The sequence below is a fragment of the Pseudophryne corroboree genome, chromosome 10 (assembly GCF_028390025.1).
Source record: "Pseudophryne corroboree isolate aPseCor3 chromosome 10, aPseCor3.hap2, whole genome shotgun sequence".
NCBI classification, from domain to species: Eukaryota; Metazoa; Chordata; class Amphibia; order Anura; family Myobatrachidae; genus Pseudophryne; species Pseudophryne corroboree.
This window is the reverse complement of record NC_086453.1, coordinates 178,280,583-178,306,207: the sequence shown is the minus strand read 5'-3', so window position 1 is coordinate 178,306,207 and position 25,625 is coordinate 178,280,583. Positions and strand designations below refer to the sequence as shown.

At 47.6% G+C, this 25,625-nt stretch overlaps 1 protein-coding gene across 1 annotated transcript in view; it reads right to left on the bottom strand.

Annotated features, from left to right (window-relative positions):
• The window catches only part of C10H1orf50 (chromosome 10 C1orf50 homolog), an 85,166-nt gene that overhangs the window by 19,248 nt on the left and 40,293 nt on the right, over positions 1–25,625 (bottom strand). Inside the window, exons 3-4 of the mRNA XM_063942955.1 lie at positions 22,168–22,254; positions 20,888–21,019 (exon numbers count right to left, since the gene is read on the bottom strand). Of these exons, the coding sequence (XP_063799025.1) occupies positions 20,888–21,019; positions 22,168–22,254 (219 nt within the window). The remainder of the gene's footprint in view (positions 1–20,887; positions 21,020–22,167; positions 22,255–25,625) is intronic.

The following is a 25,625-nucleotide window of genomic DNA, read 5'->3' as shown; positions in this document are numbered from 1 at the left end:
CCTGGGCAGGAGTGACACCGGAGGGAACACGTACGGCAGCTGAAACCTCCACGGCACTGCCAGCGCATCCACGAATGCTGCTTGAGGATCCCTTGTCCTTGCTCCGAAGACCGGAACCTTGTGATTGTGTCGAGACGCCATCAGATCCACATCTGGAAGACCCCACCTTTCCACGAGGAGTTGAAACACTTCTGGATGGAGGCCCCACTCGCCGGCATGCACGTCCTGACGACTGAGAAAGTTCGCTTCCCAATTCAGGACTCCCGGAATGAATATTGCCGGTAGATGGCGTTCTGCCCAACGTAGAATCCGTGAGGCTTCCTTCATTGCCAAACGGCTTCGAGTGCCGCCTTGATGATTTATTTAAGCCACTGTGGTGGCGTTGTCCGACTGTACTTGAACAGGACGGTTCTGAATCAAATGCTGTGCTAGGTTCAACGCATTGAAGACCGCCCGCAATTCCAGAATGTTGATCGAGAGGAGAGATTCCTCCTTGGTCCACCGACCCTGCAAGGAGTGCTGCTCCAGTACCGCGCCCCAACCTCTTAGACTGGCATCTGTCGTCAACAGAACCCAGTTGGATATCCAGAAGGGACGGCCTCTGCACAATTGTCGGTCCTGGAGCCACCAGAGCAGCGACAGACGGACCTCCGGAGTCAAAGAGATCATTTGAGACCTGATCCGGTGAGGCAGGCCGTCCCACTTGGCTAGAATCAGCTTCTGGAGGGGGCGAGAATGGAATTGAGCATACTCCACCATGTCGAATGCTGATACCATGAGGCCCAGCACCTGCATTGCCGAATGTATCGACACTTGCGGACGAGAAAGGAAGCAACGAATCCTGTCCTGAAGTTTCAGGACTTTCTCCTGAGACAAGAACAACCTCTGGTTGTGAGTGTCCAACAGCGCTCCCAGATGCACCATGCTCTGAGCAGGGACCAGGGAGGATTTCTTCCAGTTGATGAGCCACCCGTGGGCTTGTAGAAACCGGACCGTCATGTCCAGATGACGCAGGAGAAGATCTGGGGAATTTGCCAGGATTAGCAAGTCGTCCAGATTCGGCAGTATCCTGACCCCTTGACGGCGGAGTACCACCGTCATCACCGCCATAACTTTGGTGAAGACTCGCGGAGCCGTTGTTAAACCAAAAAGGTAACGCCCGAAACTGGTAATGGAGGTTGCCAATAGCGAACCTCAGGTATTGTTGATGTGACACTGCTATAGGAATATGCAGGTAAGCATCCTGTATGTCCAGGGAGACCATGTAGTCCCCAGGTTCCAAGGCCAGAACTATAGAGCGAAGGGTTTCCATACGGAACTTGGAAACCTTCACAAACTTGTTCAGTGCCTTGAGGTTGAGAATGGGCCGGGAGGACCCATTCGGTTTCGGGACTAGAAACAGCGGAGAACAGTACCCCCTGCCCCTCTGAGCAAGAGGCACCTGTACTACGACTCCTGTATCCAGGAGGGTCTGTACCACCGAATGCAGAGTGTTTGCCTTTGTCTGGTCCAACGGGACGTCTGTCTGGCAAAATCTATGAGGGGATCAGTTTTTGAAAGCTATGGCGTAACCTCGAGTGACGACTTCCCGTACCCAGGCATCTGAAGTGGTCTTCAAACATTCCTGGGTATACCCCAGAAGCCGGCCCCCCACCCTGGGATCCCCCAAGGGGAGGCCCGCCCCGTCATGCGGCAGGCTTATCGGTCTTGGCTGCTGGCTGACGGGCAGCCCAGGCTCTTTTGGGCTTCGGCTTACCAGGTTTGGAAGTGCGGGCCTGCTTATGGTACGCCTGAACTTTTGCTTTACCTGAAGGACGAAAGGGGCGAAAGGACGTGCATTTGGCCTTCGACACAGAAGGAGCTGTATTAGGCAGACAGGCAGTTTTGGCAGTAGCCAAGTCAGCCACTATCTTATTTAAGTCCTCTCCAAACAGAATATCTCCCTTAAAAAGGAATACCTCCAGGGTTTTTCTAGAGTCCAGATCCACAGACCAGGATCTCAGCCACAATATCCTGCGAGCCAGGACTGACGTAGTAGAGGCCTTGGCTGCTAGGATACCGGCATCAGAAACCGCCTCTTTAATATAGCGAGAAGCTGTGACAATATGTGACAAGCATTGTCTAGCATGGTCAGAGGAGATTTCAGCTTCTAACTCCAAGGCCCATGCTTCAATAGCCTCTGCCGCCCATGTATGCAATAGTGGGCCTTTGTGCAGCACCCGTGAGGGTTTAAATCGCTTTTAGACAACCCTCGACACGTTTATCCGTAGGCTCTTTTAGAGACGTGACGGTAGTGACAGGTAGAGCTGAGGAAACCACCATCCTAGCCACATGTGAGTCTACTGGAGGAGGTGTTTCCCAATTCTTAGACTGCTCTGGCGCGAGGGGATAGCGAGCCAGCATCTTCTTTTGAGGCACAAACTTAGTACCCGGGCTTTGCCAGGGTTCCTGACGTATATCCACTAGGTGGTCAGAGTGAGGTAAAACTTGTTTAATCACCTTCTGACGCTTGAACCTATCTGGTTTCTTAGGAGGAACGGATGGCTCGGGATCATCCGTAATCTGCAGAATTAACTTAATAGTTTCCAAAAGATCAGGAACATCCACATGTGAACTACCCTCCCCATCAGCCGTATCTGAGTCAGAACCTGTGGGGTCAGTGTATGTGCTGTCTTCATCAGACGAGGTGTCAGTGACAGCAGTGGATTGTGAGGAGACGAGCGCTCGCTTAGAGGACCTCTTGGACTACTTTTTTTGTAGTCAGGGACTGGTTCAACTTCTTTAATTGAGCAGATAAATCGTCCGCCCACGGCGGGTTAGCTGCAGGGACCACATACAGTTGTACCGGCAATGGGGGTCTCATAGGGGGTGTTAGTTTATGAACTAGCGTATGCAGAAGCATGGAAAAAGCGGCCCACGGAGGGTCAGTATGTGCCTCCGTTGCCACAGTCCCACTGGGGGGCAGGGAGCCCCCAGAACCAGAGCCCACAGCTGCTATATTCTCCCCATATGTGCCTGTGGCTTCATCAACACCAGCAGTGTGTTCCGCCCCAGAACCGTTACCCTCAGAAGCAGACATGATATAACTTGCAGTATGAGGTAACACAGTACAATTATTAGCAGCACTATATCCCTAAACCCAAACCCCTGCGCAGTGTAGTCAGCACCAGCAGAGATAAAGGAGAGATATGGTGACTAAATCACAGAAAAAAATACGTAATACAGTATATCTTTGTGAAAATCCTATATTAAATAACACCTGACGCACCAAGCCCCCTCAGGTTATAGAATATAGGGATAGCAAGTGTCAAAGTCGAAAAATATCCCGATTCATATGCCTTGTACTAACCCCTCATGCACATGCCCGCTACACGTGCATGCGCCCTGCCGTGCGTGCACATATCCGCAAATTGCATAAGATCGCTCCGGCGATCACGCGCGGTGTATGCGCATTTACGGTAGAGTTTGTGAGCGTCTAGCGGGCGACTCGATCATAACATATTTTACCCACATAGTGTGTTTTATAGTGAATATTCCCCTTAACAATGTCAGAAAGTATGTTTAGTTTAAAACGGTTCCTGGAACAGAGAGATTCCTCTTTACATGATAGGAAGGGTCAGATAAAGGTTGAAAGGTGGTGTCTAGTATCCAGCTGTAGGGTATTTTAAGGGTAATATTCCTATGATAGTTAGGAAAGATTTGCATATTCCTGCGCATAGTTATGCGCAGAAATAGAAAATAGATATAAAATTGTATTTAAAATATATTACAAATGGGGAGATGAGAAAGGAAATCACACATAAATTTCCCACAGACTGAGATACAATGGCCTTATTTACACTAAGCTTTGAGATTCTATGAAGAGGGCTTACACCTTTGTTTATGAATAGGGCCAGGTTTCTCTCCAGAATAATGAGTGCTGAGTTGCCATTGTCTCAACTGAAAGAGACATAAACAAGCGTGAACAATATCTAGGAACAGAGTTTGTTTGGAAGATCCAAAACAATAGCTTTCCACAATATAACCAGACAGAGAGGAATTTAGAATACTAAACAAGTCCTAGCCATCGCCCACTTCTTGAACGAACCAATGATCCCCGGTGCAGTACATGTCCCACCCCCTAACCAATGGAAAGAGAGCACACAGTGTCTATTGTATTATGTCTTGAGCTAGTGAATAAATATAGCTTGCAACAGGCTTTGACACACAAGACTCTCTCCAAAAGGCTTTCTTTTTGAATGCTGAGGGCTGGATCCAGGACGCGCTTGCGAATCATTCCCACGTGTGTAAGTTTCTCTGTAGCCATTTTGTTATCCTTTCTGTTTGCCATTTGTTCTCATTGTGTACTCATTCTGTTTTCTTGTGTTTGCGATCGTTCGCTATTGTTCATATTTTTCTCGTTATTCTGTTTAGATTTTATGTTAGTTTTGTAGTGTATAAGGTGTACTGTTTTTCCCCTTTTTACTCAATTAGAATTATCCACTGGGTGTTAGAGCCCAAGTGGTTTTTGTATCCTAACCAGGTCTTGTGTTTTCAATAGTTACTGTAAAGGGTTTACTGAGCGTCTCAATCGCTCAAACAGCTTCTCATATTATCAAGGTCAACAAGCATTACATCGTTATAGTATTTCATTGCCAAGGTTTAAAGTATAAAGCGTACCCTTAAGGTGTGTTGTTACTAAGGGTTACTGTGTAAAATTCTGTGAGCGTGCGTGTCGCTCGTGCGTCGCGCCCACGGCCTAGCATCCGCTACGCTAGGTGCGTACCCTTACGGTACTCAGTGCGCCAATAGCGTACTTAGTCCATAATAGAATATAGCTTAATGTTTAAAGGTAATATTTGACATTGTCACAAGTTGAGTGAAAGACACGAGATGGACAACACTCAGCTATCAATGCACACACAAATAGTCACAGTTTGTACAATGCAGAGGTTATTACAGACAATAATACTGCACTGGACTAGCTTACACAGCTATATAGTCAATAGATATAACACTACACAGTAAGAAACTGGATGTATATCACAGGGTAATTGTACTATAAACCCCTGACTAAATGCACTCTTTCTTACTAACACCGACTAAAACGGCAGGTAGAATACTTAAGTGTCATGTAAAGGCACAGCGCTGACAACCAGGCGGCTTTACATAGGAGGATTTGCCCAAGCAGTCCCAGGAACAGTGAGCTGAGGAGTAATGGCGCCGCAGACACGGACAGGGAGTGAGGAAAAGACAGAGATGCAGCTCCAGGGCGGGAACACTTGCTGGAAATGGCGCCCTGGGGCTGGGGGAGGGGCTTCAGGTCTAAGCCTTATCCCCCTTGCTGGCAAAACCACCGGGTACTGTGGGCGATATTAAAATCGGTTTTAAGGGAAAACCTGACCTGCTCCCATGCCCTGGTGATCTAGTGGGATCGCCTGTATCCACAGTGTCCACCGCCAGCGCGCGCGGCCCGCCTCCCACTGACCGCGCCGGATCGCGATAAAGACCGGGTCCCGCGAGCGGGACCCACTTACCACCTCCCGAAGCGCGGCCACGCGATCCTGGAGAGCCCCAGCCGTGTGTGTCTAACATGAAGAAAACTGGAGCCTCCGCTGTAGGTACCCGGCAACCAGGGCTCGGGAGTGTACAGCGCCGCTGGGGAGAGCTGGAGCTGCAGCAGTGAATGTCACAAGACATTTACCACCGCTGCTGCCCTTGAAGTCTTCACTTTTTACCTCATAAAAAGCTTTTCTCAGGGCTGCTTGGAGCAGCCCCTCTGTTAAGTGCCTACTTACTGCAGCACCAACTGACAAACTGAGCTCCTGTGCTGGGAGGCGGGGTGATATAGGAGGCGGCGCTGTGCATTCTGGGAAGTCAAAGCTTTGAGCCTGTTGGTGCCTCGGATCAAGATCCTATTCTACACCCCATTGTCCAGACTTGTGGAGCCCAGTGTACCCCGCAGCAGAAAATGAATTTTACTAAATATACCCCCCCGGTCTGATCCATATCGTCCAATACTGCACAGAATCTATTGTAAGAATTTCAGTGTCCCGATATGCAAAGCTGGCCGAGACTCACCCTAATAGAGGCACAATTAGCTGCAATTACACTACAGCTGGGCAAAACAAAAGGCTTAAAATAGGATTTTAATTACTAAACGGTAAATCCTTTTCTTGTAGTCCGTAGAGTATACTGGGGTTCCATTTAGTACCATGGGGTATAGGCGGGTCCACTAGGAGCCATGGGCACTTTTTGAATTTGATAGTGTGGGCTGGCTCCTCCCTCTATGCCCCTCCTACCAGACTCAGTCTAGGAAACTGTGCCCGAGGAGATGAACATACTTTGAGAGGATAGATAAAGATAGTGGTGAGATTCCGAACCAGCACACACAAAACAGATGAAAGCTATGTTAACCCAACTTTGGGGGTCATTCCGAGTTGTTCGCTCGCTAGCTGATTTTAGCAGCATTGCACACGCTAGGCCGCCGCCCTCTGGGAGTGTATCTTAGCATAGCAGAATTGCGAACGAAAGATTAGCAGAATTGCGAATAAATAATTCTTAGCAGTTTCTGAGTAGCTCGAGACTTACTCCTACACTGCGACCAGCTCAGCCAGTTTCGTTCCTGGTTTGACGTCACAAACACGCCCTGTGTTCGGCCAGCCACTCCCCCGTTTCTCCAGACACTCCTGCGTTTTTCCCTGACACGCCTGCGTTTTTTAGCCAACGCCGGGAAAACGCTGAGTTGCCGCCAGAAACACTCCTTTCCTGTCAATCATTTACCGAACACCAGTGCGACTGAAAAGCGCCGCAGATGCTGCTACAGCAAAACAGCTAAGTTTTTAGTAAAATAACTAAGCGCATGCGCACTGCGTACCATGCGCATGCGCAGTAAGCGACTAATCGCAGTATAGCGAAAATCGGCAACGAGCGAACAACTCGGAATGACCCCCTTTAAAACAGGAACAGCAACAGCTGAACCAACATTACTTAACCAAGTAACCGTACAGGAAGAACGAAGCACTGGGCGGGCGCCAAGGATACTCTAAGGACTACGAAAAAAGGATTTGAATTACCTACCGGTAAATCCTATTTTCTCTTACGTCCTAGAGGATACTGGGGTTTCATTTAGTACCATGGGGATGCACCAAAGCTCCCAAACCGGGTGGGAGAGTGCTGAGGATCCTGCAGAACTGATTGGCCAAACTGAAGGCCCTCAGAGGCCAAATTATCAAACTTGTAGAATTTAGCAAACGTGTTCGAACCAGGCCAAGTAGCCGCTCGGCAGAGCTGTAAAGCCGAGACACCCCAGGCAGCCATCAAGGAAGAACCCACCGACCTAGTAGAGTGGGTCTGTACAGATTGTGGAATCGGCAGACCTGCCGTAGAATAAGCATGCTGGATAGTGAGCCTGATCCAGCGTGCAATTGTCTGCTTTGAAGCAGGACACCCAATTTTATTGGGATCGTGCAGAACGAACAGAGAGTCGGACTTCCTGTGACGAGCTGTCCTCTTTACATATACCTTCAAAACCCTCACAATATCCAAAGACTTTGAAGTAGCGGAAGTGTCGGTGATAACCGGAACCACAATAGGATGGTTGATGTGAAACACACACAACACTTTCGGAAGAAATTACTCACGAGTTCTGAGTTCAGCTCTGTCCTCATGAAAAATTAAATAGGGGTTCTTGTGAAACAAAGCCCCGAGCTCCGACACATGTCTTGCTGAAGCCAAGTCCAACAGTGTGATGGTCTTCCACGCAAGATATTTTACGTCGACTTCCTGTAATGGTTCAAACCAGTCTGATTGGAGGAACTGCAGCACAAAATTGAGATCTCAAGGAGCCGTGGGAGGCACAAAGGGAGGTTGGATGCGCAGAACACCTTTCAAAAACGTCTGGACCTCAGGGAGAGAAGCCAACTGTTTTTGAAAGAAAAATGGACAAGGCCAAAATCTGGACTTTTATGGAGCCTAGACATAGGCCCACAACCACATCTGCCTGCAGAAAAAGCAGGAAACGTCCCAGGTGAAATTCCACCACAGAATAAGTTCTGCTCTCACACCCAGAGACATATTTCTTCCAAATACGGTGGTAATGTTTAGACGTTACCCACTTCCTGGCTTGGATCATAGTCGGGATAACTTTGTTAGGGATCCCTCTTCTGGCTAGAATCAGCAGGTCAACTTCCATGCCGTCAAAGGTAGTCACAGTAAGTCCTGATAGATGAACGGCCCCTGTTGCAGAAGATCCTTGCAAAGAGGTAGAGGTCACGGATCTACAAGGAGCATCTCCAGAAGGTTCACTTATCAGGCCCTTCTTGGCCAATCCAGAGCAATGAGAATTGCTTGAACCTTTTCCCTTTTTATTCTTTTGAGAATTCTTGGGATGAGAGGAAGTGGAGGAAACACGTACACCGTTTGATAGACCCATGGAGTCGTCAGAGCGTCTAACGCCATTGCCTGTGGGTCTCTCGACCTGGAACAATACCGCTTGAGCTTCTTGATGAGACGAGAGGCCATCATGTCGATTTGTGGATATCCCCACTGACGTGTCAAGCACCTGAACACTTCTGGGTGCAGGCCATGTCTGATGATGAAGTCTGCTTCCCAGTTGTCTACTCCCGTAATGAAGACCGATGACAACGCCACAGCGTGTCTTTCTGCCCAGAGGAGAATTCTTGATACCTCTGACATTGCTGCTCTGCTTTTCGTTCCGCCCTGTCGGTTTATGTACGTCACTGCCGTCACATTATCCGACTGGACCTGAATGGCCCAATCATGAAGACAGTAAGAGGCCTGCAGAAGGGGGTTGTATATGGCCCGGAGTTCCAGAATGTTTATTGGAAGGGTGACTTCCTGACTTGACCATCTTCCTTGAAACTGCACTCCTTGGTTGACTGCTCCCCAACCTCAGGCTTGCATCCGTGGTTAACAGGATCCAGTCCTGAATTCCGAACCTCGACGGGGTGAGAAATTAGTAGCCGCCACAGAAGGGAGATCCTGGCTTTTGGCGACAGACTGATCCTCTGGTGCATGTGTAGATGTGATACGGACAATTTGTCCAACAGATCGAGCTGGAAGGGTCTTGCGTGACACCTTCCGTACTGAAGCGCCTCATAAAAGAGGCCACCATTTTCCCCAGAAGGCAAATGCATAGATGCACTGATATCCGGGTTGGCTTCAGGACATCCCAAACCATCAACTGGATTACCAATGCCTTTTCCAACGGAAGGAACACTTTCTGCGACTCAGTGTCCAGTATCATTCCCAGGAATGGGAGCCTCCTTGTTGGCTCTAGGTGAGATTTTGTTAGGTTCAGAATCCACCCGTGATCCTGGAGAAGTTTGGTTGAGAGACCAATACTGTCCAGCAACCTCTACCTGGATGGCGCCTTTATCAGAAGATCGTCCAGATACGGAATTATATTCACTCCCTGCTTGCGGAGTAGAAACATCATCTCTGCCATCAGTTTGGTGAACACCCTCGGTGCCGTGGAGAGACCAAATAGCAGGGCCTGGAACTGGTAGTGACAGTCCTGCAGTGCAAACTGTACATAAGCCTGGTGAAGCAGCCAGATCGGAATGTGAAGGTATGCATCCTTGATATCCAGAGACACTAGGAATTCCCCTTCCTCCAGACCTGAGATTACCGCTCTCAGAGACTCCATCTTGAACACTTATTAAGAACAGGTTCAAGGACTTAAGGATCAGAATCGGTCTTACCCTTGTTGTGCAGATGAGGTGGAACTGGAACAATGACTTGAGTCTGTACCAGTTTTTGGATGGCCTGCTGTAAAGTTATACTTGCCTCTTGTAAAGCTGGTAAGCCTGACTTGAAGAATCTGTGAGGTGGGAGTTCTTGGAACTCCATTCTGTAGCCCCTGGAAATAAAATCTATGACCCAGGGATCCCGGCACGAACTTGACCAGATGTGACTGAAGAATTTTAGTTGGGCTCCCACCTGACGGTCCTCCAGGCATTGCGGTCCACCGTCATGCTGATGGCTTTGAGGAAGCAGAGCCTGAGCTCTGTTCCAGAGCACCTGCAGTTGCTGGTTTGCGTGATTTACCTCTTGCGCCTCTGGAGGCCGTAGAAGCACCTCTGGGTTTTCCCTTAAACTTGGCTGTCCGAAAAGACTGTAAATTTGAAGCTGAATAAGCTTTGCTGGCTAGGGGATCTGCAGAAATAAGATACATAGACTTACCCACAATAGCTTTGGAGATCCATTTGTCTAGCCTGCCAAACAAGGCCTCTCCTGTGAATGGTAGGCCTTCCACGCCTTTCCTGGAGTCCGCATCAGCAGTCCACTGGCATAGCCACAAGCCCCTGCGTGCTGACACTGCCATAGCGGTGGTATGTGCATTGAGCAAACCAATCTCTTTTATGGCTTCCGCCATAAAGTTTGCAGAGTTCTGTATATGCTGCATGAGTAAAACTTCCTCCCTAGACAAGGAATCTAACCCCTCAATTAGGTTACCTGACCATTTGGCAATGGCTTTTGTGATCCACGCACATGCAATAGTGGGTCTCTGGGCCATCCCAGCAGCTGTGTACAATTATTTTGAGTGTAGTTACATAGTTGTTGAGGTTGAAAAAAGACAAATGTCCATAGAGTTCAACCTATATTATTATTTATTTTTTAAGTTTCCGTAATTAAATGCTGTATCCCTGGATATTTTTTTCCAGCCAGGAATTTATCGAATCCATTTTTAAACTCATTGATTGAGTCCACCATTACCTCCTTCTCTGGTAGAGAATTCAAAATCCTTACTGCTCTTACTGTGAAGAACCCTTTTCTCCGTTGAGTATGGATTTTTTTTCTTCTAACCTAAGGGGGTGTCCTCGTGTCCTATGTGTTTTTTTGGTAAACAAATAGTTTGGTAAATCCTTGTATTGTCCCTTAATGTATTTATAAATATTAATAATGTCCCCTCTCAGTCGCCTCTTTTCCAGTGTGAATATATCTAACCTTTTAAGTCTTTCCTCATAATTCAGTGCCTCTAACCCCTTAATCAGTTTAGTGGCTTGCCTCTGAACCCTTTTGAGTTCCAAGATATCTTTTTTTATAGTATGGTGCCCAAAACTGTACACAATATTCCAGGTGTGGCCACACAAATGATTTATACAGTGGCAGGATTACACTCTCATCCCTTGTCTCCATTCCCCTTATTAGCTTTTGTTGCTGCATTTTGATATTGCGTACTGCTAGCAAGTTTATTATCGATGAGCACTCCCAAATCTTTTTCAACTACCGTTATCCCTACATTTCTCATACGTCCTAGAGGATGCTGGGGACACTTCAAGAACCATGGGGTATAGACGGGATCCGCAGGAGACATGGGCAATTTAAGACTTTAAAAGGGGTGTGAACTGGCTCCTCCCTCTATGCCCCTCCTCCAGACTCCAGTTTAGAATATGTGCCCAGGCAGACTGGATGCACACTGAGGAGCTCTACTGAGTTTCTCGGAAAATACTTTATGTTAGGTTTTTTATGTTCAGGGAGCACTGCTGGCAAGTCTCCCTGCATCGTGGGACTTAGGGGAGAGAAGTCAGACCTACCTCTAGTGAGTTTAAAGGCTCCGTTTCTTGGCTACAGGACACCATTAGCTCCTGAGGGTTTGGAACACTAGGTACGCCTAGGGGTTCACTCCCAGAGCCCGCCGTCATCCCCCTTGCAGAGCCAGAAGACAGGTGAGTAGAAGAAGAAAAGAAGACTTCAGTGACGGCTTCAGAGGTACCGCACAGCAATCACGCTGCGCGCCATGCTCCACACACAGCAGCACTGTAAAGTGCAGGGCATGGGGGGGGGGGGGGGGGGGGGGAGGAGGGGTTGCTAGCTGGGCAGCATAAAAATCCTCTGTATAGGCTGGCAAAGTCATATTGGTGTGCCTTGGCACTATATTCTTACCCCTGCCAGCAGTTATTTTAAAAAAGAGCGGGCTGAAGCGTGCCGTGCAGGGGGCGGGGCTTAGCCCTCACAGCTCTCCTCAGCGCCATTTTCTCTCCAGAGCTGCAGAGACGCTGGTCCTTCCTCACCACTGCTATAGACAAGTAACAGGGTGCAAAACGAGGGGGGGGGCACAGCAAATTTGGTGCAAAATGAAGTGTTTAAAAAGCGATGCAGGGTCTGAGGCATTATATAGTAAGGTTTCAGAACTGGGACAGGCGCTGGGTTGTGCAAACCCAGGGCAAACTCCCTCTGTGTTTCTCTGACATGCTTTACTGTGGGTCTGTCCCCCTTTTGGCCCAGTGTGTCTGTGGGTGTCGGTACAGGTGTGTCGGCATGTCTGAGGCGGAGTGCTCTTCCCAGGAGGAGACGGTGTTAGGGGCAGAAACGGCTGTGGGAGTGACCCTGTCAGCACCGCCGACTCCTGGCTGGGTAAATGTGTTGAATGCTAATGTGGCTCTTAATAAGAGATTAGATAAATCTGAGTCTCAGAACCAGGTATGGAAAAAGTCTGGAGGATGTGTTATCACAGGTCCAGACCCCCTCGGGGTCACAAACGTTCATTTGTTGAGTTAGCAGACACAGATACCGACAAGGACACTGACTCCAGTGTCGACTATAGTGATACCAGATTAGACCCAAAATTGGCAAAGAGCATTCAGTACATGATTGTGGCAATAAAAGACGTGTTGCATATATCAGAGGACTCTGCTGTTCCTGATAATTGGGTCTGTATGTACAAGGGAAAGAAACCTGAGGTAACGTTTACTCCCCCTCATGAACTGAATACCCTCTTTGAGAAAATGTGGGAAAATCCTGACAAAAAGTTTCCGATTCCCAAAAGGATTCAAATGGCGTATCCGTTCCCCTCTGGGGATAGAGAAAAGTGGGAATCACCTCCCATTGTGGACAAGGCGCTATCACTGTTGTCAAAAAAGGTGGCTTTACCGTCTCCTGACACGGCAACCCTTAAGGAACCTGCGGATCGTAGACAGGAAAATACGCTAAAATCCATTTATGTCACCACAGGTACACTACTCAGACCAGCTATAGCATCTGCGTGGGTGAGTAGTGCTATCGAAAAGTGGGCAGATAACTTGTCATCTGATATAGATACCCTGGATAGGGATACCATCCTTTTAACGCTGGGTTATATCAGGGACGCTGCAGCCTACCTAAAGGAAGCGTCGAGAGATATTGGCCTCTTGGGATCAAGGGCCAATGCCATGGCAGTCTCAGCTAGGAGATTATTGTGGATTCATCAATGGAATGCTGATGCTGACTCTAAGAAAGCTATGGAGTCTCTACCATATAAGGGTGGTGTATTGTTTGGTGAAGGTCTTGCTGAGTTGGTATCTACGGCTACCGCGGGTAAGTCGTCATTTTTGCCTTATGTTCCTCCACAGCAAAAGAAAGCTCACCACTTGCAGATGTAGTCCTTTCGGCCAAATAAATACAAAAAAGGCAGAGGTTACTCCTTCCTTGCTAATAGAGGAAGAGGAAAAGATCTCCGGCCGTGGCAGGTTCTCAGGAGCAGAAGTCCTCCCCGGCTTCTGCCAAATCCACCGCATGACGATGGGGCTCCTCTGCGGGAGTCCGCACAGGTGGGGGCACGTCTCAAGCTCTTCAGTCAATTCTGGGCTCGTTCAGCCCTAGACCCGTGGATTTTAGAAATAGTGTCCCAGGGGTACAAACTGGAGTTTCAAGACGTTCCAACACAACGTTTTTTCAGATCAGCCTTACCAGCTTCTCTTCCGAACAGGGAGGTAGTTTGCGATGCAATACAAAAGTTGTGTCTGAATCAAGTCATTGTCAGGGTTCCCCCGGCACAACAGGGAGAAGGCTTTTATTCAAGCCTGTTTGTGGTCCCGAAGCCGGACGGCTCGGTCAGACCAATTCTGAACCTAAAGTCCCTCAATCTTTACCTAAGAAAACTCAAATTCAAGATGGAATCTCTCTGAGCAGTGATCTCCAGTCTCGAGGAAGGGGATTTCATGGTGTCGGTCGACATAAAGGATGCCTACTTACACATCCCCATATATCCTCCGCATCAGGCTTACCTGCGGTTTGCTACTCAGGATTGTCATTACCAATTTCAGGCGCTGCCGTTTGGTCTGTCCACGGCTCCAAGGATTTTCACCAAGGTAATGGCGGAAATGATGGTTCTCCTTCGCAGGCAAGGAGTCACAATTATCCCTTACCTGGACGATCTCCTGATAAAGGGGAGGTCCACAGACAAGCTGGAGCAGGACATTGCGCTTTCCTTGACAGTTCTGCAACAACATGGTTGGCTCCTAAACCTGCCGAAGTCACAGTTGAATCCGACGAAGCGGCTGTTTGGGAATGATTCTGGACACGGAATTACAGAGGGTTTTTCTTCCAGAAGAGAAGGCTCTGGAAATTCAGAGTTTGGTTAAACAAATTCTGAAACCAGCGAGCGTATCAATTCATCAATGCACTCGGTTGCTGGGGAAGATGGTGGCGGCCTACGAGGCCATTCAATTTGGCAGATTCCATGCCAGGGTGTTTCAGTGGGACCTATTGGACAAGTGGTCCGGTTCCCATCTGCACATACACCGGAAAAAAATCCTATCCTCTAAGACCAGAATCTCACTCCTGTGGTGGCTGCACAGCTCTCACCTCCTAGAGGGACGCAGGTTCGGGATTCAGGACTGGATCCTAGTAACCACGGATGCGAGTCTCCGAGGCTGGGGAGCAGTCACTCAGGGGGAAACCTTCCAGGGAAAATGGTCAAGCCAGGAAGTTTTTCTACACATAAACGTTCTGGAGTTAAGGGCCATTTACAACGGCCTTCTTCAAGCGGAACGTCGTCTTCGCAACCGGCCCATCCTAATACAATCGGACAATATAACTGCAGTAGCGCACATAAACCGCCAAAGTGGAACAAAGAGCAGGGCGGCAGTGGCAGAGGCCACAAAAGTTCTCCGCTGGGCGGAAAGACATACAAGCGCTCTGTCAGCAGTCTTCATTCCAGGAGTGGACAACTGGGAAGCAGACTTCCTCAGCAGACACGATCTCCATCCAGGAGAGTGGGGTCTTCATCAAGAGGTTTTCACAGTAGTGACAAGTCTTTGGGGAATTCCTCAAATAGACATGATGGCGTCTCGCCTCAACAAGAAACTTCAGAGATATTGTTCCAGGTCGAGGGACCCTCAAGCAATAGCGGTGGACGCGCTGGTAACACTATGGGTGTTTCAGTCGGTGTACGCGCTTCCTCCGCTTCCACTCATTCCAGAGGTGCTAAAGATCATAAGAAGAACAAAGGTTCAGGTGATCCTCATTGCTCCGGATTGGCCAAGGAGGGCTTGGTATCCAGATCTTCAGGAATTACTTATAAGAGATCCCTGGCCTCTTCCTCTACGAGAGGATCTGTTACAGCAGGGACCGTGCGTGTACCACAACTTACCGCGGCTACGTTTGACGGCTTGGCGGTTGAACGCCGGCTCCTAGCCCGAAAGGGTATTCCCAGTGAAGTTATTCCCACTCTTCTTCAAGCTAGAAAAGGAGTAACGTCTAAACATTATCACCGTGTTTGGAGAAAATATGTGTCTTGGTGTGAATCCAAGAAGGCTCCTACAGAAGAATTTCAGCTAGGGCGTTTTCTCCATTTCCTGCAAGCAGGTGTGGATGCGGGCCTAAAGTTAGGCTCGGTTAAAGTACAAATTTCGGCCTTATCGATTTTCTTTCAAAAACAATTGGCCTCCTTTCCAGAAGTTCAGACTTTCGTGAAAGGAGTTTTGCACATCCAACTTCCATTTGTGCCCCCAGTGGCACCATGGGATCTTAACGTGGTGTTGCAGTTTCTTCATTCACATTGGTTTGAACCTTTACAGAAGGTTGAGTTGAAATATCTCACTTGGAAAGTGGTCATGCTATTGGCCTTAGCATCCGCAAGGCGGGTGTCTGAGTTAGCTGCTTTGTCTCACAAGAGTCCTTGTTTAATCTTCCATGAGGATACAGCGGAGTTGACGACTCGTCAACAATTTCTGCCGAAGGTGGTTTCATCGTTCCACATGAACCAACCTATTGTGGTACCAGTGGCTACTGACGCCTTCGCGGAGTCAAAATCTCTCGATGTTGTCAGGGCCTTGAAGATTTATGTCGCCAGAACGGCTCAACTCAGGAATACGGAAGCTCTGTTTATCCTGTATGCTGCCAACAAGATTGTAACGCCTGCTTCAAAGCAGACTATTGCGCGCTGGATCTGCAATACGATTCAGCATGCTCATTCTACGGCTGGATTGCTGTTACCGAAATCAGTGAAGGCCCACTGTACCAGGAAGGTGGGCTCATCCTGTGCGGCTGCCCGCAGTCTCTCGGCATTACAACTCTGCCGAGCAGCTACTTGGTCGGGTTCAAACACTTTTACGAAATTTTACAAGTTTGATACCCTGGCTGATGAGGACCTCATGTTTGGTCAATCGGTGCTGCAGAGTCATCCGCACTCTCCCGCCCGTTCTAGAGCTTTGGTATAAACCCCATGGTTCTTGAAGTGTCCCCAGCATCCTCTAGGACGTATGAGAAAATAGGATTTTAATACCGGTAAATACTTTTCTCTTAGTCCGTAGAGGATGCTGGGCGCCCGTCCCAGTGCGTACTCTATCTGCAGTTGTTAGTTTTGTTTTCACACGGGTTGTGTTACGTTATGGTCAGCCTGTTGCTGACGTTGTTCATGCCGTTGACTGGAGTTTTCTGTTAAATGCCATGTTGTACGGCGTGTTTGAGGTGTGAGCTGGTACATGTCCCACCTTAGTTAACAATAAATCCTTTCCTTGAAATGTCCGACTCCCTGGGCACAGTTCCTATAACTGGAGTCTGGAGGAGGGGCATAGAGGCAGGAGCCAGTTCACACCCCTTTCAAATTCTTAAAGTGCCCATGTCTCCTGCGGATCCCGTACCCCATGGTTCTTTAAGTGTCCCCAGCATCCTCTACGGACTAAGAGAAAAGGATTTACCGGTAGGTATTAAAATCCTATTTTTCCCCATTTAGTTTACAGGCTACCCGGTTGTTCTTAGTCCCAAAGTGCATAACTTTACATTTGTCTATATTGAACCTCATTCTCTATTATCCGCTCAGACCTCAAGTCTAGTTAAGTCATTCTGTAGAGACTCAACATCCTTGTCTTAATTATTCTACATAGTTTAGTATCATCTGCGAAAAATGGACACTCTGCTTTCCAGTCCCTCTCCTAGGTCATTAACGAATATGTTAAACAGCAATGGCCCGAGTACTGAACCCTGCGGTATTCCACTGAGTACTGAAGCCCATTCAGAGTACATCCCATTAATCCCCACTCACTGTTCCCTATTAAACCGCCAATTACTCACCCAAGTACAAATAGTGTTTCCTACCCCAATCTCTCTTAAGTTGAGAATTACTCTCCTGTGTGGAACTTTGTCAAAGGCCTTAGCGAAGTCCAAAAAGATCACATCCACTGCTTGACCCTGATCAATACTATCGCTCACTCTCTCGTAGAATCTTATTAAGTTAGTTTGACATGACCTGTCCTTCACAAAGCCAAGCCGATTCCTAGTAATAACCTTGGAGGTATCCAAGCACTCTAGTATGCTATCCCTTAATATACCTTCTAGTATTTTCCCCACTATAGATGTCAAGCTTACCAGTCTATAGTTCCCAAGGAGCGTTCCAATACCCTTTTTAAATACTGGGACTACCTCTGCTACACGCCAGTCCTTTGGTATCATTCCTGATCTAATTGACTCGCTGAAAATCAAATATAGAGGTTTCGATAGCTCTACGTGGAGTTCCATAAGAACCCTGGGGTGGAGTCCATCCGGCCCAGGAGATTTATTTATCTTAATTTTACTTAGTCTCTCCCGGACTACTCCCTCATTTAACAAAGTACCAAGCAACAGGTCGTTAGTATAGTTTATGTTATGCTCTGTTTTTTCCCTATCATTAATAAAGACATCCAACTTGCCCTTTAAATGCCCAATATTCTCCCTTTTTTACCTTTTACCGTTAATATACTTAAAGAACTTTTGGGGTTTGTTTTACTCTCCTTTGCGAGTATCAATTTTACGATCAGCCGTATCTTTTAGGGAGGCTGCACCAGGGACAGGCAATACAATTTTTCGTGACAGCCTAGAGACTGATGCATCTACTATCGGTGGATTTTCCCAATTTTTCCTATCCTCCAGAGGAAAAGGAAAACAGGAGAGCAACCTTTTAGGGATTTGAAACTTCTTATCAGGATTAACCCATGGTTCTTCAAACAGGGTATTCAATTCCTTTGACGCAGGAACAGTGACTGAGGAATTCTTTTTTACATTAAAATAAGATTCCTCACACTCCTCTGACACCTTATCAGGAATTTGCAGAACATCTGATAGCCTCTATAAGAGCCTTTATTCCCTGTGACAGAGTAGCATCCCCCCCCCCCTCCAAATCCACCTCACCCTCCTCCATGTCTTACCCGTCAAGAGTTCAACTGCAGGTAATGGGCCAGAGATCGTTTTTTGCGGAGAAATGGGAGGGGATTGAGATGCTGGTTTGGGGACTGAGTCTCTATTTATAAACTCATCCACAGTCTGTCTTAAGTAGTGCTTCTCTTTCTCATTGCGGGATCGTTTTGTAGAAATATTTCCCTTAATGGAATTAACCCTCTCCGGTTCAGCCCCGCTATTCTGGGAAGGTGCACTGCCCCGAGTACCCGGTAGTGAGCCCCCTGGTGAAGAGGAACGCTCCGCTGTACAAGAAACACACTTTGCATGACAATGTAAATGTGACAGCGCACACACACACACACACACACACACACACACAGGAAAAGGTTAAGCACAATTAGCCCACAAAGAGCCCTTCAGGGAGACACAGTTATTTGGAGCCAACCCCCACCGCGCCCTTATCAATAATTGACAAGCTTAGCCGGGTCACAGACTAAGTACCCTGATAGGGGACCTAGTACACTAATTATCTCTCCACCCCTGCTATGACCCCCTGGTACCGCTGAGGTAATCTGGAGTCTCTCCGGAGGAGCTGCACGTCCCTGTCAGTCAGCGTCTCTGTCCACTGCAGAGGGAAAATGTCACTGGTGAGCTGTTGGATCCGCTCATAATGAAGCCCCACCCCTTCACTGGCACGCAGTCTTCGCACTTTTTTTATACTGGCTGAGGTAATCTGGTACTTAAAATGGAGAGAAAACAGTTTTAAGACTGTTTTTGCCAGTGTGGGTACAGTGTACAGAGATGCAGCTGTGTACTATGTCTGGAGATGCATTCCGCCCCGGTTAGAAGCCGTGCGTCTCCGTACCCTCATGCCGCCATAATGGCCGATGACCCACTAGCTGGGACGCTGGCTTAGTACTCATCACTCTTCTGGCTTGTTAGGGGTGGCGGCGTGCTGCGGGAATGTACGCTCGCCGTGGTGGGGTTGTGAATAGTTCCCTCAGCAACTCCGTGTCCTGTCAGCCGGGAACGGGACCATTAACCCTCAAGAGGTTGGGCCCCCCCCCTAAGTCCCACGAAGCAGGCAGGCTGGTGCCAACAAGCCCTGCCTGAAAATAACTAACATATAAAATAAATGCAGAAAACTTCAGGAGCTTCCATAAGCGTGACCGGCTCCTCTGGGCACATTTACTAAACTGAGTCTGGTAGGAGGGGCATAGAGGGAGGAACCAGCACACATTATCAAATTCTTAAAGTGCCCATGGCTCCTAGTGGACCCATCTATACCCCATGGTACTAAATGGAACCCCAGTATCCTCTAGGATGTAAAATACTTATATAGAGTTTTTTTATTCAATTATTTGACATTGCATCATATTTTGTGGTGACAAGTTGTCAGAAGTTGGACTAAAACCATATGGTACAAAAAAAAAAAAAAAAAAAAAGGAAATAAAATATGGACTTTATAATGACTGCATACACATCTGTAATAGGCTTATCATACTATCCCTTTAAACTAGGACACTCATGAATTAAAGTTCTGAGGCCAAAACCAGGTGACATGCAGGGGAGGCATTCAATATGCCGGCTGTCGGGATCCCTGCGCTCAGCATACCGGCGTCGGGATCCTGACAGCCAGGATACCGACAACTATTCTCCCTCTTGGGGTGTCCACGACACCCCTGGAGGGAGAGTAAATAGTGTGGCGCGCATAGCGAGCCCGCAAGGGGCTCTTATGCGCTCACCCCGCTGCCAGTATTCCGGCAGTCGGGATCCCGGCGTCTGTATGCTGGGATCCCGACTGTCTGTATAATGTAGTGCACCCGACATGCCGGCATGAAGTCAGCCAGCCACAAAACCTGTGTTATTCATGAGTGTCCCGGTTTAAAGGGATAGCACAGCAAGCCTATGTATACAGATGTGCCCTCTCATCTTTTCCAAAACACTCTATGGCGTGGCGTTTCCGCAATGCATACAGCATAACTCCACCACTGTATTGTGTTGCTATTATTGTGCCACAGGAAAAAAAATAAAAAAAATCAGTCCTGCGAACGGGTAGCATAGCACTCCGCTAACGGTTCAAACTTACTACCGCTGCCTCCCCTTGATATGCAGGGCAGTGGGAGCAGCATTTTTCCTTCCGCTACAATACGCTGTTCCGGGAGTATCAGCCTGCGATGCATACGCACGCAGGCAAAGATGTGTGAGGACAAATCTGTAGGTATACGTGTGGTCATTTACAAACACAGAATATCAGGATTTAAAAAGCTAAATTTTCTGCAAAACTGTTGAATGGGGAATACTAAAGCCAGTTGGAGACCACAGTGCTTATCTAACAGGCTGCAAGATACAGGCTGTGCCTGAATTCCTGCGAGTATACCCGTATTTTTTAAGCGGCAATCATTTACAAGGCAAAAACAGGCTGATTTTGCTTCGTAAATAAATGGCACTTTAAAAATATGGGCATAATTGTCAAAATTTCCGCACAGCCTGTATCTGACAGGCTATTACATAAGCCCCCATATCTTACCTTAGGTGAGAGAATAGAAAAATACCTCTGCCCACTTTCCCGTTTATAGAGGTAATAAATATTTCCTGGTTTCTTCACAACATTACATGCTGCGTGGTGTAAATCAGCATCCCTCTTGGCATCTTCTAATACCTGCATACATTGGACATCATCACTATGAATTTCAGTTAATTAGAGACGGGATTCTAAATACTGTGATGACAAAGTCTTTGGAAAATTGGGTATTTTATAAACATTGTATAATAATTATCATGACAAGTGTAACATCTCTCCATTACTAAACAAGAACATTTTGTTTCGATGACAAACATCAGTGAGTATTGGACCTTATTCAGCATCAGTAGCAATTTTGCTAAAATCGCAGAACTGCTACTGCTAGAAATTGCGTGCTGCGAGCTGCCCAGCATAGTGCAAGGTGGTCCAGCATGTGAAGCACCACCCTACAATGCGTTCGCATTTCATAGCGAAAATAGAGAAATATGTGGAATACCGGCTGCCCCCTGCAAACGCTTCCGGGCTGCATATATGCAGGCGCACTGGCGCCATGTTTTCGGTCGCAGGGATCGCAGGTGACGTCGCCCGGCTGCCCCGAAAACGTTCACGACATGCCTGCATTCTCCAAACCACTCCCCACCAATGCTGCGTCACTGCTCTCGAACGTCCCGCTGGATGTCAATTACTATGCGATCGCATAATACTGGGATGCGATCGAATTGTTAAAGTCCGCGCATGCGCGATGCAGTTGCAGTGTATTCGTAGTCCCTTAATCGGCCGATCTGCGTTTCAGCAATTTTGCGACTAAAGTTCAATAAGGCCTATGGTGCACTTTTCTATAAAGCAAGGTACAAAATGCATCCAACTAAATAACAAAACAACACCTGATGTGACACCTCCAGGATACCAACAGAAGAAAAATAAAAAAAAAGCTGTGTGCCCTCCAACAAAGCAAGGGAACACCCCTGTAACTGCAGTCTTTACCCTTTTATCGTATATATAAAAAAAATAAAAAAATAAAAACTTCAAAATTAGGTTTTTGCCAGGTGTTTCAAAAGCAAACATGCACGTATTCTGTACTCAATGATTTCTTCAGACCGGCATATGCACCCACGGTCACTAGTCACGGCACCAAGTACTACCCCATGAAGTAAAAATAGGGTGCAATTGTGGAACAGTAGGCACATGACGTTACAAAATATCACTTCACACCTTAATAATATTCGATTTACAAACATTTATGCATCATTAATTTTATGTTTTAACAGAACGTATTCAAGACTTACTCTTCTTGCCTGCTCCTGTAACACACGGATCTGCTCTGCAATAACCGTTAAGCGGTTACATGCATTGGCTCTTATAAAATCATCAGCCTATGGATAAAATACATTGGATTAAGACTTTCACAGGACCCACAATACGATATTTGGTAATGCAAGATCAATTATGGGATGTAATAGGAGTCCCAAGTTCGCCGGACGTGCAGGATGCTGGCTGAACGTTTTGTTTATTTAAAGGGGCAATCATTTACAAGGCGTGGTTTAGCCTTGTAAATGACTGCCCCTTAAAAAAAAGAAAAAAAAAAGAAAAAAATTCAAGAGTTTGGACGGCATCCCGCACGTCCGGCGAACTTGGACTCTATTACATCCCTCCACAAGTGTCTCTAAATATTGAACTTTCAGCAACAAAACACAAAATGGTTGGAAGTTCACATATTAAGAGAAATGTAATCCAATTTCTACAAAATGGAGTTCATAAGACAAAGAGAAGGGAACGTAGAAGTGCTCTAGACACCGAGAGAGAAATGTATCAAACCTTCGAGAGAGATTAAGTAAAGCAGTTGTCCATAGCAACCAATAGGTTTTTACCTATCATTTATCTAGCACAGTTTAGGAAATGACAGAAGATGAATGGTTGCTATGGGCAACTTCTCGACTTTCTCTCTCTCAAAGGTTTGATGCATCTCTCCTCCGAACAAACCGAATCTAGTGACAATTTGGACACAAAAGATGAACAAATGCATTGGGCAGATACAATCAGAGACCAAGCAACCCAAACACAAGGGGACCAGTTAGTGCAATCTCTTGGTGAATAGATGGTGGTATTTCTAGATTAAAGAAAAAAAAAATTAGATTTTACTCACCGGTAAATCTATTTCTCGTAGTCCGTAGTGGATGCTGGGACTCCGTAAGGACCATGGGGATTAGCGGCTCCGCAGGAGACTGGGCACAACTAAAGAAAGCTTTAGGACTACCTGGTGTGCACTGGCTCCTCCCACTAAGACCCTCCTCCAGACCTCAGTTAGGATACTGTGCCCGGAAGAGCCGACACAATAAGGAAGGATTTTGAATCCCGGGTAAGACTCATACCAGCCACACCAATCACACCGTATAACTCGTGATACTATACCCAGTTAACAGTATGAAATATAACTGAGCCTCTCAACAGATGGCTCAACAATAACCCTTTAGTTAGGCAATAACTATAAACAAGTATTGCAGACAATCCGCACTTGGGATGGGCGCCCAGCATCCACTACGGACTACGAGAAATAGATTTACCGGTGAGTAAAATCTTATTTTCTCTGACGTCCTAAGTGGATGCTGGGACTCCGTAAGGACCATGGGGATTATACCAAAGCTCCCAAACGGGCGGGAGAGTGCGGATGACTCTGCAGCACCGAATGAGCAAACTCTAGGTCCTCCTCAGCCAGGGTATCAAACTTGTAGACTCTTACAAAAATGTTTTAACCCGACCAAGTAACAGCTCGGCAAAGTTGTAAAGCCGAGACCCCTCGGGCAGCCGCCCAAGAAGAGCCCACTTTCCTTGTGGAATGGGCTTTTACAGATTTAGGGTGCGGCAGTCCAGCCGCAGAATGTGCAAGTTGAATCGTGCTACAGATCCAGCGAGCAATCGTCTGCTTAGAAGCAGGAGCACCCAGCTTGTTGGGTGCATACAGGAGAAATAGCGAGTCAGTTTTCCTGACTCCAGCTGTCCTGGAAACATATACTTTTCAGGCCATTGACTACATCCAGTAACTTGGAATCCTCCAAGTCCCAAGTAGCCGCAGGAACCACAATAGGTTGGTTCACATGAAAAACTGATACCACCTTAGGAAGGAATTGGGAACGAGTCCTCAATTCCGCCTTATCCATATAAAATACAGATAAGGGCTTTTTTTATGACAAAGCCGCCAATTCTGATACATGCTGGCCGACGCCAAGGCCCACAGAATGACCACTTTCCACGTGAGGTATTATAGCTCCACGGATTTAAGTGGCTCAACCCAATGCGACTTCAGGAATCCAACACCACGTTGAGATCCCACGGTGCCACTGGAGGCACAAACGGGGGCTGACTATGCAGCACTCCCTTAACAAAAGTCTGAACTTCAGGCAGTGAAGCCAGTTCAATTTTGGAAGAAAATCGATAGAGCCGAAATCTGGACCTTAATGGAACCCAATTTTAGGCCCATAGTCACCTCTGACTGTAGGAAGTGCAGAAATTGACCTAGCTGAAATTTCTCCTTTGGGGCCTTCCTGGCCTCACAGTACGCAACATATTCCCGCCATATGCGGTGATGATGGTTTGCGTTCACTTCTTTCCTAGCTTTAAATAGCGTAGGGATAACTTCCTCCGGAATTCCCTTTTCCTTCAGGATCCGGCGTTCAACCGCCATGCCGTCAACGCAGCCGCGGTACGTCTTGGAACAGACAGGCCCCCTGCTGCAGCAGGTCCTGTCTCAGCGGCAGAGGCCATGGGTCCTCTGAGATCATTTCTTGGAGTTCTGGTTACCAAGCTCTTCTTGGCCAACCCGGAACAATGAGTATAGTTCTTACTCCTCTCCTTCTTATTATTCTCATTACCCTGGGTAAGAGAGGCAGAGAAGGGAACACATACACCGACTGGTACACCCACGGTGTTACCAGAGCGTCCACAGCTATCGCCTGAGGGTCCTTGACCTGGCGCAATATCTTTGTAACTTTTAGTTGAGGCGGGACGCCATCATGTCCACCTGTGGCCTTTCCCAACGGTGTACAATCATTTGGAAGACTTCTGGATGAAGTCCCCACTCTCCCGGGTGGAGGTCGTGTCTTCTGAGAAAGTCTGCTTCTCAGTTGTCCACTCCGGGAATGAACACTGCTGACAGTGCTAACACATGATTTTCCGCCCATCGGAGAATCCTTGTGGCTTCTGCCATCACCATCCTGCTTCTTGTGCCGCCCTGTCGTTTTACATGAGTGACCGCCGTGATGTTGTCTGACTGGATCAGCACCGGCCGGTGTTGAAGCAGGGGTCTAGCCTGACTTAGGGCATTGTAAATGGCCCTCAGTTCCAGAATATTTATGAGTAGGGAAGTCTCCTGACTTTTCCATAGCCTTGGAAGTTCCTTCCCTGTGTGACTCCCTCCAGCCTCGAAGGCTGGCATCCGTGGTCACCGGGACCCAGTCCTGTATGCCGAATCTGCGGCCCCCTAGAAGATGAGCACCCTGCAGCCACCACAACAGCGACACCCTGACCCTTGGAGACAGGGTTATCCGCCGATGCATCTGAAGATGCGACCCGGACCACTTGTCCAACAGATCCCACTGGAAAATCCTTGCATGCGACCTGGCGAATGGAATTTCTTCGTAAGAAGCTACCATCTTTCCCAGGGCTCGCGTGCATTGATGCACCGACACCTGTATACGTATTAGGAGGTCTCTGTCTAGAGACAACAACTCCTTGGACTTCTCCTCCGTGA